The 16,121-nt window shown below is 43.2% G+C and overlaps 1 protein-coding gene across 2 annotated transcripts in view; it reads right to left on the reverse strand.

The window, feature by feature from the left end:
• Positions 1–1,148: 1,148 nt before the first annotated feature.
• The window catches only part of EIF2B4 (eukaryotic translation initiation factor 2B subunit delta), a 38,743-nt gene continuing 23,770 nt past the window's right edge, over positions 1,149–16,121 (reverse strand). For both annotated transcript variants that reach the window (XM_085883375.1, XM_085883374.1), the window contains exons 7-13: positions 14,438–14,552; positions 12,337–12,413; positions 12,105–12,207; positions 11,845–11,972; positions 10,466–10,643; positions 2,828–3,008; positions 1,149–1,495 (exon numbers count right to left, since the gene is read on the reverse strand). In XM_085883375.1, coding sequence (XP_085739501.1) covers positions 1,299–1,495; positions 2,828–3,008; positions 10,466–10,643; positions 11,845–11,972; positions 12,105–12,207; positions 12,337–12,413; positions 14,438–14,552 — 979 coding nt within the window. In that variant the 3' untranslated portion in view covers positions 1,149–1,298. The remainder of the gene's footprint in view (positions 1,496–2,827; positions 3,009–10,465; positions 10,644–11,844; positions 11,973–12,104; positions 12,208–12,336; positions 12,414–14,437; positions 14,553–16,121) is intronic.

Raw genomic sequence — 16,121 nt, forward strand, 5'->3', positions numbered from 1 at the left:
TATTCCCAAACCTGCCAACCACCTGAAGCACTTCGAAATACTCTCTCATTCAGCACACGCTTGAATGTTTTTGCAGATGGACGTTAAACCGGACAGCAGATGGACATCTGCTGGCATTATTTGGTGGACGTTAAAGATCCCACGGTGTCCATCGCGAAAAGGACAGGCGCGATCGCCGGCATCATGAACAAATTGCAAATTCCTGCTCTAACCTACAGGGGGCACTGCATCAGTTGAACCACCACCGACAAGGATGGATGCTAACCCACAGCCATGTGCTGCAAAGGGATGGTGATGATTAAGTTCTGCATAATGTGAAAACATCACAAGAAAGTCTTGATTGGCGGTATGTATGCACACACTTAGATATGCAGTACATGACTGTAAACACTCAAAGCACAACAACAATCTTCATCTCACGTATTAAATATGAAATACAATTTTATTCCCCCTGACAGACAATGCAATAGATCTTATCTTCTTCTTCCTCAATATGCAGCATATTGCTACGGGTATCATAATTTGCTGGAGGTGTAGCTGTGCTGCTGAACCATCCGATGTTTAGTCCCAGAGTGAGCAATTGAAAGGTCACCGTGACTGCAGCGTACTTACAAAGTGCCAATATTAAGGCCTCATCACCTGGAATCTGTGTATATCTCTCCCAATAAGCTTTGCTTCAATGTATGTGGAGTTTGGGATTTTTCGTCCCATAAATCAAATTTAATGCTTCAACACCATTTTATAAACTTCTCTCCCACTAGTTCTGAGCTGGGCATAGCAGTATTGATTACTTGATTCGGGCATGGAGTGTCTGTTCAACGGACCACATATAAATAGCACAAGGTAAAAACAGCCATCCCCAGGTTGCGAGCTGCTGTTGTAAAGAGGCGCCGATTCCAGGCCGTGCATCTCTGAACTTTATCTGTTGTCTTTGCGTACCTCAGATGAGGGTCCAACGAAACATGCCAATGGCAGCAAGTGACACGAGTTGACCTAAAAGCCACATATGGGCACAAAAAGGGGCAATTTATTTTATTTTGCTCATCTTTCGGAATACAATTTTTACGGGTTGGTTTTGTGTCCAAAATACGCAACTTCTGTAGGGAGGCAGGTCTGCATTTTATAAAATTCTCAGCCGCAAGCCACACTCGCTGAATGGGAAATAAAACCCAAGAGTCGTCTTTATTATGTCCACTCTGACCTCTATAAACACTTGAGAGGTAGATGAGAAAAAGAGCCTGTGAATGGAACGAAGGTGTAAATAATTATCAATAGCCAACTCTTTCTTGATTTTTTTGTCATTCTTCACTCTTCACTCGCAACACAACGGGCACGGAAGTGCAGGGAATCATCCCCACGTCCGTGATGACAACAGCCACGAAGTCAGGTGGCGTAATGTCATATACGAGGTTCAGGAGGTTGAGGCACGGATTGTCTTCCCAGCCTTGCAAGCTGGGGGCACCGCCGCTGACTCTTGCAAGTTCTTCAGGGTCATCTGAATAGGCACAGTAAATGGAAAATTAGCAAAATTCAATTCAAAATTTGACCAATATTAAAATCAGTTCAATTGATCGTTTACACAGTTTCATCAAATCACCAGGCTAGCTGCCACGATAGCTCCAGTGGTAGTGGATTTTGAGGTGTCGGGTTCCATTCTAGAGCCCACTACAAATTCATTCTGGTACTCTGTAGGTCGGGTGTTTCCATCAACATATACACCATCCTTTGGAGGGGTCATTAAGCCAGCTCTTCCATATAATAGCATTCACTGTTGGACACTTTTGAAAAGAGGAGGCAATTATTTTCTGGTTCCATGGCCAAATTATAAATTCCACATTTCAGAGTTGTCCTCCAAAGCCAGATGCCGGCTGGGAATTCTCCATCGTGCAAAGTCCTTCCTTAACACACTTGAGCTCCTATCCACCGACGAGGCTTTCATCCGCAGCTTGATGGAGAACTGCTCTCCACTCTGGGATGGATCCCTGGCCTCACATTTTGCTCAGCTTGATGCCGTGGAAGCCAAGGCTTTCAAGATCGTTGGAATCTCTCGTGATGAAGCCGAGTCTACGGACCTATCTCTTCTCCATCGCCAACAGGTCGGTGGTCTCTCTGTCTTCTTCCTCCTCATTTCTGGTCTTGCACTCTCTGCCCTCTCCATGCTCTGTCGTCCTCTCCCCCCTCCCAACCCGACAAAGTATTTGCAGGATGCACACGGTCCACCAGTGAACCCCCACCTAGTGAAACTGCTCAAATCCAGAACTGCTCACCTCCACTCATTTATTCCTCTCTTTTCCCACCTGTGGAACCACCTTCCACACTCTTCGATCTCATTCTTCTCACCCAGTCTTCGAGACAGTTGTTCACCACCATCTCAAGTCATTCCCCATCCAAAACCATGATCTTTTCAACACCCGTTAAACCTCCCCCACCCATCCTGAAATTTTCCTTATGTATCCATACTGTCCACCCTTTGTGTTCTCCTCTAACACTCATCGTTACCTGCATCCCTTTTTGTCAGTCTCCATCTATCTTCTCCCTCCACCCTGCTATTGGTGTTTCCCCTTTCTCCTGCTGTTTCCTTTATTTATTTTTTTCCTGGTCTGTTCTGTGTCTAAGCTCTTCCATGAGCCAAGCACGAGACCATGTATTAAAAAAAAAATTCAAGTTTGTTGAAAAATCAAATGTCATGAAATCATTAAGGTGCAAACCATTTTGCTTTCATCCCCTCCATTTAAATGCCAGATATTCCACAATTTGTTATTATATGAAGAGGCTTTCCCAGTGGTGTAGGACAACATGAATAACTGTGTGCCTTCCATATACATACCAAGCTCGTTGGACACAAAGGCGTCTGTCTGCACGCGGTCACAAAACTTGTAGGTTTCGCAGCAGATGAGAGTGGGGACATTACAAGCTCTGGCAAGGAGAGAAATCTGAGCGCTGCCCACACGTGACATCACACAACCATTGGCCAACAGACCGTGTGCACCTAGCATGACCATGGACACCTGGGGTCAAGGGAGGAGAAACGTCATGCACACCACCTGTGAGATGAAGAGATAATTTTAACATTATCTATAGATTTTGAGAAGTTGGAGAAGCATTATATTAGTGAAGGGGGGGGGTGGAGTAGAGGGAGTGGGGTGGATTCACCTTTGCAAAGATATTGATGGCACTTTCATTAAGCTCATTTGCCTGGCTTCTGCTAAAATATCGTTGTGATGGCGCACTCTGTTTAGTTTTGCGGAAAAAGCATCTGTGGCACCTTTCTGTTTGGCTTGACTAATCCATGGCACTGGGTGTAAATTTCTCTGCACAATCTGCGGTGCTTCCGAGGATATTTTACTGAAACCTAATAAGCTGACCGAAAATCTATGCAGGATCTGGCTTCAGGTCGGTCATCTCAGATTTTTTTTGGCTTAACTGGAATTGGAATTCTCGTTTCGGTCACATGACGTTAAGTAGGTCAAAATGGCTAAGTAAATTCCTTCGAAAATCTTCTTCTCCAGACTCACCAGTCAGAATGCTACCAAATTTAGGTTACAACATTATTCCAGGGTAGGAATGTTAAATTGCGGAGGTCATGCGAATCACGTGACCGGAAGTGCAACAAAATGTGCATCGAGGTAGCGAGTTCAGGTAGTGGTGAGGCAGCGGCTGAGTTCAGGCAGTGGTGGGGCAGCGGGTGAGTACAGGCAGCGGGTGAGTACAGGCAGTCGTGGGGCAGTGGGTGAGTACAGGCAGTGGTGGGGCAGCAGATGAGTACAGGCAGTGGTGGGGCAGCGGGTGAGTACAGGTAGTGATGAGGCAGTGGGTGAGTACAGGCAGTGGTGGGGCAGCAGATGAGTACAGGCAGTGGTGGGGCAGTGGGTGAGTACAGGCAGTGATGAGGCAGTGGGTGAGTACAGGCAGTAATGAGGCTGTGGGTGAGTACAGGCAGTGATGATGGTGCAGGTAGTGGAGAGGGTGTCCAGGATTGCTTTTTAACCCAGTTTGTCGAGAAGCCCACGAGGGGGAGTGCAGTGTTAGACCTCCTTTTAAGTAATAATCCTAATATGGTGGAGGTCAGGGATCATTTACAATCAAGTGACCATAACATTATGTGTGCAAGGAAACTGTTAAGGGTTAGAGTTGAGGATGGTAGGGTAAGGCTATTAGATTTGAGGGTATGAGGTGAGAGTTGGGTGATGTACATTGGGAGACTCTAACAACAGGACAATCAGCATGAGAGAAATGGGAAACCTTCAAGGAGCAAATGTGGAGAGTAGTCAGGTTTACTGTCAGTAAATGACCATCAGAAAATTAATTTACTGACATAGTGCACCTGACTATCAGGTTCACTATGTCAGTAAATTAATTTTCGTTCAAAATATTGGTAGATTAGACAACCTATACATTTTCGGAAACGTTATAGCCTGGTGTTGGCGCAGTGGTTAGGGCAGCGGCTTGGGATCCAAAAGGTCCTGAGTTCAAGCCCCGTTGGGCCACTGAATGAATACACCAGGGGGTTGACTCAGCCTGTCATCCTTCCGAGGTCGGCGAAATGAGTACCAGTATACTGGGCCGGTGTATACCCCGGTTAAAATAGGTGTACCATATCCCTGTGTCGTAAGAGGCGACCAGGGTTGCGTCAGGAAGGGCATCCGGCGTAAAACATGTGCCAAATCACTATGCGGATCATACGGATGATCCGCTGTGGCGACCCCTAACGGGAGCAGCCGAAAGATGAAGAAGAAGAAGACATTTTCGGAAACGTTATAACATGGAGAATCCGAAAATCAATGTTTACATTTACGGACATACCGCCGTGGCGGCCATTTTGGATTTTCAAAATGGCGGCCATGCAGGTATGTCTGCAAATATAAACATGTATTTTTAGATTCCCCATGTCATAACGTTTTCGAAAATGTATAGGTTTGCTAATCTACCAAGACTTTGAACGAAAAAACATAGTGAACCTGACTAGAGTGCAGAGTGAGTACATTCCAATGAAGTGTAAAACTAGAAGCAGAAAAAGGCCAGGGTGGTTGAGTCGTGAGATAAGGAATGCTAATGAGAAGAAACAGAAGGCATTTATTAGATTTAAAATAACATTACTGGAGTTAGATTTATATCACTATCGAAGTAAACAGAGGCAAGTTCAGAAAATAACTTGGCAAGCCAAAAGAGAGTATCAGAAGGACATGGCTAAGGATATTAAATATAATAACAAAGCTTTCTTTAAGTACATCAGGGGAAAAGAACCGGTTCGGACAAGTGTGGGCCCATTGAGGAATAGCTCCAGGAGAGTGGTTCGTGAGGAAAATGAGATGGCAGGCTTGTTACGTAGGTATTTTGTTTCAACATTTACACAAGAACAGTCAGGAGAATTGCCAATAGCTGAGAGTATCTATCGAGGAGGTGAGGAAGGGCTGTTACAGAAGATCCAGGTTGGAGTAGAGGAAGTGAAGGAACACCTAGGTAATCTAAGGGAAGATAAGGCTCTGCGTCCAGATAATATGCACCTGAGAGTATTGATGGAGGTGGCCGAGCAGGTAAGCGAGATGTTAACGGATATTTTCAATCGTTCCCTGGAGTCAGGACAGATACCGACCGGAGGATTGGAGAGTAGCAAATGTAACACCATTATTTAAGAAAGGATCCAGAGAAGAATTGGGAAACTATAGACCTGTTGGTTTGACTTCAGTTCTGGGAGAGATGTTGGAGACATTAATTAAGGACCAGATGAGGAACCATTTAACTTTAAAATAAATAAATAACTAATTAAAGGCAGTCAGCATGGGTTTCCCAAAGGTGGTTTCTGTTTAACAAATCATTGAGTCATTATACGAAACAAATATTATAACAATTATTAACGAGTCATTATAACAAATCATTATACGAAACAGAGTCTGATTGAGTGGATGAGGGAAAGGCAGTGGACTTTCTACACTAGAAAGAAGGTGGTTATGAGGAGATATGATAGAGATGTTTAAGATAATTAAAGGTAGAGATAAAATAAGTGCAGATTAATTATTCAGCAGAGTAGACAGTGATAGAACCAGCGGCCATAGCCTGAGAGTGGAGAAGAGGAGAGTTAAGATGATAGCAAGGAAGGGGTCTTTTACTCAGAGAGTAGTTAATGCATGGAATGGCCTCCCTGGAAAGGTTGTGGCAGCAGAAAAAGTAGATGTTTAAATTAGAATGAGATAGGTATCTGGAAGTTATGGGGATAGAGGGGTATAGGGATGTGATTGGACTTTCAGGTAGTTTGAACATCGATGGATAATTGTGTGCATCTGTGTGGAGTGTTGTTTGTGGGGGTCTCGTCAAGGGGTGTTGTGTGGTTGTTGTGTTTTCTTTTTTTTAAACCAAAGACCCATCTTCACCATTGCCCCATCTCGTGGAAAGAACAAAATACCAACCCCCCCCCCCCCCCCCGCATTTTTCTTTTTTTGGTCTGGTGTTGATAGATGTGGCACAGTCATGATGGGCTGAATGGCCTCCACCTGCATCTAATTTCCTTGTGTAAAATGGCAGTCAAGTCAATTCCTTCAAAAATCTTCTCCTCCAAACCCACCAGTCAGAATGCAACCAAATTTGAGTTACAACATTCGGACTGCGTCCTGATGTAAATTTTGGAGGTCATGCCGATCACATGATTGGAAGTGTGTCAAAATGGCGACGTGAATAAATCTTTGGGAAAATCGTGTGAATTCTTTCAAAAATCTTCTTCTCCAGTCCCACCAGTCAGAATGCTACCAAATTTGGGTTGCAACATTAGGCCAGGGGCCAGATAAGCTACAGGTCCAGTAGTCCCATTTTTATGTCTCTCCTCTGGTCGAGCTCCTTCTGCTCACTCGGTCCTCAGACCCTCACCACCTCCTCCAGGACAAATGTGTTCTTCCAGTAAACACCTCCTGGTTAAACCCCAGGCTTTCCACCCACCTCCACTCCTTCATTTCTCTTTCCTCCTATTTGTGGAACTGCCTTCGAAAAGGACTGTTCAATTGCACTCTTCCCTCCAAGACTTCAGGCAAGCAATGCATCACCATTTCAAGTCATTCCCCATCTACTTACAATCTGTTCTACCCCCCATTAACTCTAACTGACCTTACCCTCGTATTTACAGGTTACTGTGTGTTTTCCCCTCCTTTCTTTATTCTTTTCCTCTTTGTTCATTCCATTGCTTGTCGTGTCGAACTGCACCCGTGTCAGTATATTGCCATTTTACCCTTTGTCACCTTGCTCTTCCAAGAGGTGTGAACTATCCAGAATGACAATGTGAAAAACAAAAAAAGCCATCACATGTGCACGATGTCAGCCGATAAAGTCACAATCATTGACAAAGGCATTTTGGCAATTATTACTTACGAAATCTAAAGATTTCTAAAGATTTAATTTCTAAATCTAAAGATTTCGTAAGTATATTGATGACTTCCGTCCTCTGTTTGTGTGTTTGTTTGTAGACACAATAACTCGAGAACGGAAGAAGCTACCAATGTCAAATTACACCACGTGATTCAAGAGGGTGATGGCTAGCGCTGATTAGATTTTGGTCAAAATCGGTCAAAGGTCAAGGTCACAGTGAGGTCAAACATAATTCCGTAAATTCATGTGGAGAAATGGAGTATTTTTGCTTCGCTCGACGTTGCGAGTTCGTTTTAACTTCGATTTTCATTTTGTCTTCGGTTTTTGCGATCGCTGAGGACGCTTAAAACTCGGTTGTCTAAATTCTGGTAAAAATCGGATGTTTTGGAGACGTTTTAAGATTGTATAAAAAATATTTCACTCGCCGCGTCACGGGTCGTCACATGGTGCAGCACGCTCGAGCAGAGGCATCGTTGATCACGTAAAGGTTTTCCGTGTGTGCGCTGACGGTGTTTTCGATAAAGATGGTGTTTAAAAGTCATTTTTTTATCCCAATAAAGGTTATCGTCGCATGCCTGACTCGTTAAGCCGTCGGATTATGTAAAGATTGTTGGTGGATGGCCGAATATTACAGTTTTGTGACTTTGATTAAATAATATTAAATAATTGCGTCGAGAAATGGAGATTTTTGCTTCAGTTGACGTTACGATTTTTGATGGTTTGGTACAGAATCATCGTAGAAACTTCTGGTTTGCGTCGCTACCTTCTCTTGAGACAGCTTTTATTAGACAAGGTCAGAGGTCAAGTTGATGATTTCGTAAGTACCAGTCTATGACTGCTTGTTTGTTACTTACTAAATCTAAAGATTTCGTAAGTATATTGATGACTTCCGTTTCTGTTCGTTACTTACGAAATCTAAAGATTTCGTAAGTATATTGATGCCTTCCGTTTTTGTTTGTTTGTTACTTACGAAATCTAAAGATTTCGTAAGTATATTGATGCCTTCCGTTTTTGTTTGTTTGTTACTTACGAAATCTAAAGATTTCGTAAGTATATTGATGCCTTCCGTTTTTGTTTGTTTGTTACTTACAAAATCTAAAGATTTCGTAAGTATATTGATGCCTTCCGTTTCTGTTTGTTTGTTAGTTTGTTTGTTTGTTTGTTTGTAGGCACGATAACTTGAGAACGGAAGAAGCTACCAATGTCAAATTACACCACGTGATTCAGGAGGGTGATGGCTTGTGCTGATTAGATTTTGGTCAAATCGGTCAAAGGTCAAGGTCGCGGTGAGGTCAAATATTTGATTTTTGATGGTTTGGTACAGATAACTCGAGAACGGAAGAAGCTTCCAATGTCAAATTACACCACATGATTCAGGAGGGTGGTGGCTAGCGCTGATTAGATTTTGGTCAAAATCGGTCAAAGGTCAAGGTCACAGTGAGGTCAAACATCCAAAACATTCGATTTTTGATGGTTTGGTACAGAATCATCGTAGAAACTTCTGGTTTGTGTCACTACCTTCTCAAGAGACAGCTTTTATTAGACAAGGTCAGAGGTCAAGTTGACGATTTCGTAAGTACCAGTCTATGACTGCTTGTTATCTTGCCAAAACGAAGTTTTTGCAAGATACGTTAGTCAGCTTGTATGTTTTTTGTTTTTGTTTGTTTGTTTGTCTGTAATCACGTATAAAAAATTCTGCAGAGCACAGTTATCATTGGAAATTTTTGTAACTTCGCATATCAGAGGCCTATAGAGGTCCCTTTCAGCGCATAAAATTTTGAAGGTCAAGGTCAAAGGTCAAGGTCACTGTCGCAAATCAGAGGAGTCGACGAAACCCTTATTTTTTGAGTAATTTTGATCGGATCGTCTTCAAACTTCATGGGAATATAGTTCATGGTCTGGCGCTCAGCTGATTAATTTTTGGTGGCGATTGGCCTTGACCTTCATGGTTAGCGCCTAAGGTCAAACATATTTGACCCCAAGGTCAAATTTTCAAGTTTTAGGAACCATATCGTGTAGTACCTCAAATTGAACACCTCGATGAGTGCTTTCTAGATATGTCAAGATTGAGACATTCTGACGTCATTTGGTGACGTTATGAGGCAAATGCATATTTTTCATGGTTACTCTGTAGAACGATTCTCATCGGAATCTCTCGTCGGCAGATATTCCTCAAGGAGTCGCTCCTGGTGGATAGCAGCTCTGTTCACCTCAGCGTGACCTTAAAGAAGTCACACGTGGTCACCTTTTGGAAAGATACGGGTCACCCTGCGGGTGACATTGGTTTATTTATTTGTTTGTTTGTAGGCACGATAACTCGAGAACGGAAGAAGCTACCAATGTCAAATTACACCACGTGATTCAGGAGGGTGATGGCTAGTGCTGATTAGATTTTGGTCAAAATCAGTCAAAGGTCAAGGTCACAGCAAGGTCAAATATTCGATTTTTGATGGTTTGGTGCAGATAACTTGAGAACGGAAGAAGCTACCAATGTCAAATTACACCACGTGATTCAGGAGGGTGGTGGGGAGCACTGATTAGATTTTGGTCAAAATCGGTCAAAGGTCAAGGTCACAGTGAGGTCAAACATCCAAAACATTCGATTTTTGATGGTTTGGTACAGAATCATCTTAGAAACTGCTGGTTTACGTCGCTACTTTCTCTTCAGACAGCTTTTATTAGACAAGGTCAGTGGTCAAGTTGACGATTTCGTAAGTACCAGTCTATGACTGCTTGTTTGTTTGTTTGTAGGCACGATAACTCGAGAACGGAAGATGCTGCCAATGTCAAATTACACCACATGATTCAGGAGGGTGATGGCTAGTGCTGATTAGATTTTGGTCAAAGGTCAAGGTCACAATGAGGTCAAACATCCAAAACATTCGATTTTTGATGGTTTGGTACAGAATCATCGTAGAAACTTCTGGTTTGCGTTGCTACCTTCTCTAGAGACAGCTTTTATTCGACAAGGTGAGAGATCAAGTTGATGATTTTGTAAGTACCAGTCTATGACTGCTTGTTTATTTATTTGACATATAATAATTTGGTCATGTGAGTAGGTGATATGAGAAATGCGGATGAGAAGGTCATGAGGGGTTGTGTGGTTACGATTCACCTGGGGCAGTATGTAGGCCACAGCAGTGATGAGAATGTAAGAGCAGTCAATGTCGAAACGCACAAGTCTGCGAAGGAACACGCGGCCCTCATAACGTGGCCGGCTATCAACCACGACGACCCTGAAACGTCGACCTCGTCTTCTCGCCTCCGTCAGCACATGCAACACCAGTGATGAGCTGTGGAGCATCGATAATGAGGCCGCTTAATGTTCATACTCAAACGTTCACATCATGCTGTGATCTCAGGATCCCAAATACAAATTTGATTTGCTTATCATCCACTAAACGTCCTTGCAATTGATGTAAAAATTATTCCGATGTCTAAAACGTTAATGTTCCTGAACTTTTTTTAAAGCGTCATCGCCAATGCGCTTTTTCAGTTTTGTCACCAAAGCAAGAGGATAGGATTAATTAAAAATTTCAGGAGACATTTTTATACAGAGGGCAATCTCTGAAGGACAAACGAAATGCAGTGCAGTCTCGCAAGAATACATTTTCAAAAGTATTCCAAGTGTTCTCGGAATTTAACCCCGTACTCACTTTGAAAGCAAAAGGCACAGGCATTTCATTTATAAACACCATTTAAAACATGTCACGGATTCTATTTTCCATGACCAAAGATCTTCTTGCCCAGGAAATGTACTCGTTCCTCTGTGCAAAATGGTCAGCACGTCTTGTCAGAGCATTCAATAAACTGGAACGGCACATGGGAGAGCACATACCTCCACCAGGCTAAACAGTTTACGTTTTGGGTAGTACCGACAGGCCGGATCTGGATTTGGAGCTTAACCAAAATCGAATCGGCTTGTTCTTGCCACCTACGCAACTCGTCCACTAAGTTTTGACATAATTCATCCACAACTTTTTGAGATGTCATGCTATATCTCATTTTTGGTTCCATTTCTCAATGTTGAAGAATCACAAAAAATATTCTCGGATCCGGATCTTCACCAAAATCCAATCAATTCGTCCTTGTCACACACACAAACTGTCCACCAAATTTCGTCCGAATCATCCGTCCATAACCTTTTGAGATATACTGTTCAAAGACAGACAGACAGACGGGAGTGAAATCAGTAGATAAAGTGAAACCGATAAGCGTTTCCAACATCAATTCTTCAAGCCCGAAGGACACAGCTTCAATTTTTTAGAGCCATATCATCCCAATGGATGAAATCAACAGGACGTTTATTGAGGTATACTGACCGCTATGGGAAGCAAGAAGTTGGTGTGTAGAGTGTTGGCCCTTCATCGGAATGCTTCCCACAGAAGTCTGCATACCTCAATTAACGTCTTGTTGATGTCATCCACTGTCCTGTGTCCACTGACGGAGATCGACACGCCTTCACGAGGAGGAGTCCTTCTTTCTATATCATACCAGCCATACACCAAGATGGTATCGCCATCCTTTATCTTCCCATATGCTGTGGCTGCGATGGCCTTTGCTGCAAGCTCAATTTTATGCTCCACAAAATTGTCCATCCAAGAACAAAGGTCTCTCTTGGCCTGGAATGCATAAAGTAAACAAAGGCTCCAAAATGGTGTTACTGTGCCATCCATTATGTCAGAGAGGGTCAGATTAGGGGAGAGAGTGTAAAAATTCCAGAGAAACAGCAAGACTGGATTTGACAGGCCCACCTCTTTTTCAGGAATGCTAGCTGGTATTGACGAAATGTACGATTTGAGTTGCTTGATGACATTTCCCATGCTCACAGCAAGAGGTCGACACTGAGTCAGAAAGCTGCACAGAGCATCACATGGGGATGGGCTGTCAAAATAAATACTTCGAACCTCGGTCACCCTGCACAAATCCTCTGTTCATTGACTGTGAAGGTGAAATATCCAAAACCCAGAAGTGTGTGCAGCGCACCTGATACACGGCTTTAGCCGATTAATCAGGTCACGGCAAAGGTCCTCGTGGGCAGGTGTTTTGTAATCCCTGACGACCTGCATTTGGAATGAAAAAAAGGTCTTCACAAACACCGCCGAATAATTAATTGTGCATTTCCCTTAACGATGCTAATTCATGGTTATCTGAGATGAACCCGCAGGAACGAAACATCTCGAGGACTGCATTCTACATGATACAAAACTCACTTTTGAGAATAGCAATTCAAGTTGGATGAATCCCTTATTTTGGATGATAAAGATGAATTTAACCTAATAATGTTAATTAATTTAGTGATACCAAATGAGATATGCTGCCATCCATACTTCTTGGGTGGGGGAGAGGAGTGACAGAAGGGGCGGCAATGCAGTTTGTACGAGTGATGGAGGACTACTATAGCAGGGATCGGTGGTTTGTTACATCGTGGTGTAGATGAAGAAGCATGAAGCATCTACCTGTTTGATAAGGCAGCATAGTACTTGTTTGATAAAACAGCCTAGTACCCGTTTGATAAGACATCAAACGGGTACAAAGCTGTCTTATCAAATGGGTACAAAGCTAAGACAGTGTAGTACCCATTTGATAAGACGGTGTAGTACCCATTTGATAAGACAGCGTAGTACCCATTTGATAAGACGGTGTAGTACCCATTTGATAAGACAGCTTAGTACCCGTTTGATAAGACAGCTTAGTGCCCGTTTCATAAGACAGCTTAGTACCCGTTTGATAAGACAGCTTAGTACCCGTTTGATAAGACAGCTTAGTACCCGTTTCATAAGACAGCTTAGTACCCGTTTGATAAGACAGCTTAGTACCCGTTTGATAAGACAGCTTAGTACCCGTTTGATAAGACAGCTTGGTACCCGTTTGATAAGACAGCTTGGTACCCGTTTGATAAGACAGCTTGGTACCCGTTTGATAAGACAGCTTATTACACGTTTGATAAGGCAGCTTATTACACGTTTGATAAGGCAGCTTAGTACCCCTTTGATAAGACAGCTTAGTACCCATTTGATAAGACAGCTTAGTACCCGTTTGATAAGACAGCTTAGTACCCATTTGATAAGACAGCTTGGTACCCCTTTGATAAGACAGCTTGGTACCCGTTTGATAAGGCAGCTTAGTACCCATTTGATAAGGCAGCTTGGTACCCGTTTGATAAGACAGCTTAGGACCCATTTGATAAGACAGCTTAGGACCCATTTGATAAGACAGCTTAGGACCCATTTGATAAGACAGCTTAGTACCCGTTTGATAAGACAGCTTGGTACCCCTTTGATAAGACAGCTTGGTACCCGTTTGATAAGGCAGCTTAGTATCCTTTGATAAGACAGCTTAGTACCCGTTTGATAAGACAGCTTAGTGCCCGTTTCATAAGACAGCTTAGTACCCGTTTGATAAGGCAGCTTGGTACCCGTTTGATAAGACAGCTTGGTACCTGTTTGATAAGGCAGCTAAGTACCCGTTTGATAAGGCAGCTTAGTACCCGTTTGATAAGACAGCTTAGTACCCGTTTGATAAGGCAGCTTAGTACCCATTTGATAAGGCAGCTTAGTACCCATTTGACAAGGCAACTTAGTTCCTGTTTGATAAGGCAGCTTAGTACCCATTTGATAAGGCAGCTTAGTATCCTTTGATAAGACAGCTTAGTACCCGTTTGATAAGACAGCTTAGTGCCCGTTTCATAAGACAGCTTAGTACCCGTTTGATAAGGCAGCTTGGTACCCGTTTGATAAGACAGCTTGGTACCTGTTTGATAAGACAGCTTAGTGCCCGTTTGATAAGACAGCTTAGTGCCGGTTTGATAAGACAGCTTAGTCCCCATTTCATAAGACAGCTTAGTGCCCTTTTGATAAGACAGCTTAGTACCCGTTTCATAAGACAGCTTAGTGCCGGTTTGATAAGACAGCTTAGTGCCGGTTTGATAAGACAACTTAGTGCCGGTTTGATAAGACAACTTAGTACCCGTTTGATAAGACAGATTCGTACCCATTTCATAAGACAGCTTAGTGCCCGTTTGATGACAGCTTAGTGCCCATTTGATAAGACAGCTTAGTACCCGTTTAATAAGGCAGCGTAGTACCTGTTTGAAAGCATGCAGCAGTGCTATGCTGCGTGAATTGGAGCCCACAATGGAGCCCTGAGCATACTGAAGGCCCAGCTGAATGATGGCAGGATGGATGGGATTTGTTGGTACTCTGCATACAGGCACAGCAGTGACATTTTTATTTCATGTGGAAAATATTGCATAATCCTCAGGCTTTATGTAGCAATTTTAAAATAAAGTGTCCCGTAGCTCTTCACATCGGCAAAACTAGAGGGGGAGCACTCGGTGGAGTTCAAAACCTCCGCCGCCAATACTGCTTGGTCACTCAAGTGAACCTGATATCCTATTCATTCAATTTGACGTCAACAGTACTCACAGAGTTATAGTTTGCAACTTTCCCTTTTACTTTGAACTTTTACATAGTCAATTCATTTGTCATAACTAGATTCCTTGAGACAGAAATTGATTTTACGTGGGTATATCCACCTGAAATTCCAAAATCAGCCGCAATTATAATTTTGGCATGTTATTTTTGTTGGAAATCACCTATAACATGTAGAAATGCAAAAAAAAATCTAAATTTTGTTGAAAAAAAAGTTAAAAAAAAATTTTTTTTCTCTAACAATTTTTTTTGGGGAGGGGGGTTTGGAAATCACTTAAAACATGTAGAAATGCAAAAAAAAAAAATTCAAATATTTTTCAAAATGGCTGCCATAGCGGCCATATTGGATTTTGGACCAAGTCCAAAATCTAATGGCATGATCCTTGGACCAGACCTAACCCCCCTCACCAAGTTTCATCGAAATCCGTCGAGGAGTTTTTCGGTAACACTGTTCACAAACAAACAAACAAACAAACAGAAAGGGGTAAAAACAGTAACCTCCATCCATCTTCGATGGCGGAGGTGAATAACCCATTTCAGCATTGCACAAAGAAGCATGGCCATTGGGTTCGCCTGTTTGGTGTTGTCATCGATCTTGGGATCCCCATGATGAAATCTCATTCACCATGTTGATTAGTCCCTTGTCGGCTAATATTCCAATGAATATGAAGCTATAATGACGTCTCCAAATGTCCTTATCCTTCCTACATATACTGTGTGCACAAGGTCTTTCATGGGGCTTAGATGCTGCAGAGTGTAGAATGTTTCTTTCTCAAAGCATTCTGAAATTTGGCAGAGCACCTCGTCATTTATATGGTGAAAGAATTTTCACTTTTGCCTTTATTTATTTAATATTGAATCCAACCAGTCGGGGGGGGGTGGAGAGGGAGGGGAAGGGAAAAGAGAGAGAGAGAGAGAGAGAGAGAGAGAGAGAGAGAGAGAGAGAGAGAGAGAGAGAGAGAGAGAGAGAGAGAGAGAGAGAGAGAGAGAGAGAGAGAGAGAGAGAGAGAGAGAGAGAGAGAGAGAGAGAGAGAGAGAGAGGAGGGAGGAGAGAGAGAGAGAGAGAGGAGGGAGGAGAGAGAGAGAGAGGAGGGAGGGGGAGAGAGAGAGAGAGGAGGGAGGGGAGAGAGAGAGAGGAGGGAGGGGGAGAGAGAGAGAGGAGGGAGGGGGAGAGAGAGAGGAGGGAGGGGGAGAGAGAGAGAGGAGGGAGGGGGAGAGAGAGAGAGGAGGGAGGGAGAGAGAGAGAGAGGAGGGAGGGTGGAGAGTGAGAGAGGAGGGAGGGGGAGAGAGAGAGGAGGGAGGGGAGAGAGAGAGAGGAGGGAGGGGGAGAGAGAGAGA

This window comes from Eptatretus burgeri, chromosome 5 (assembly GCF_056783735.1).
Source record: "Eptatretus burgeri isolate ZD-2024b chromosome 5, Ebu_testis_v1, whole genome shotgun sequence".
Taxonomy (NCBI): Eukaryota; Metazoa; Chordata; class Myxini; order Myxiniformes; family Myxinidae; genus Eptatretus; species Eptatretus burgeri.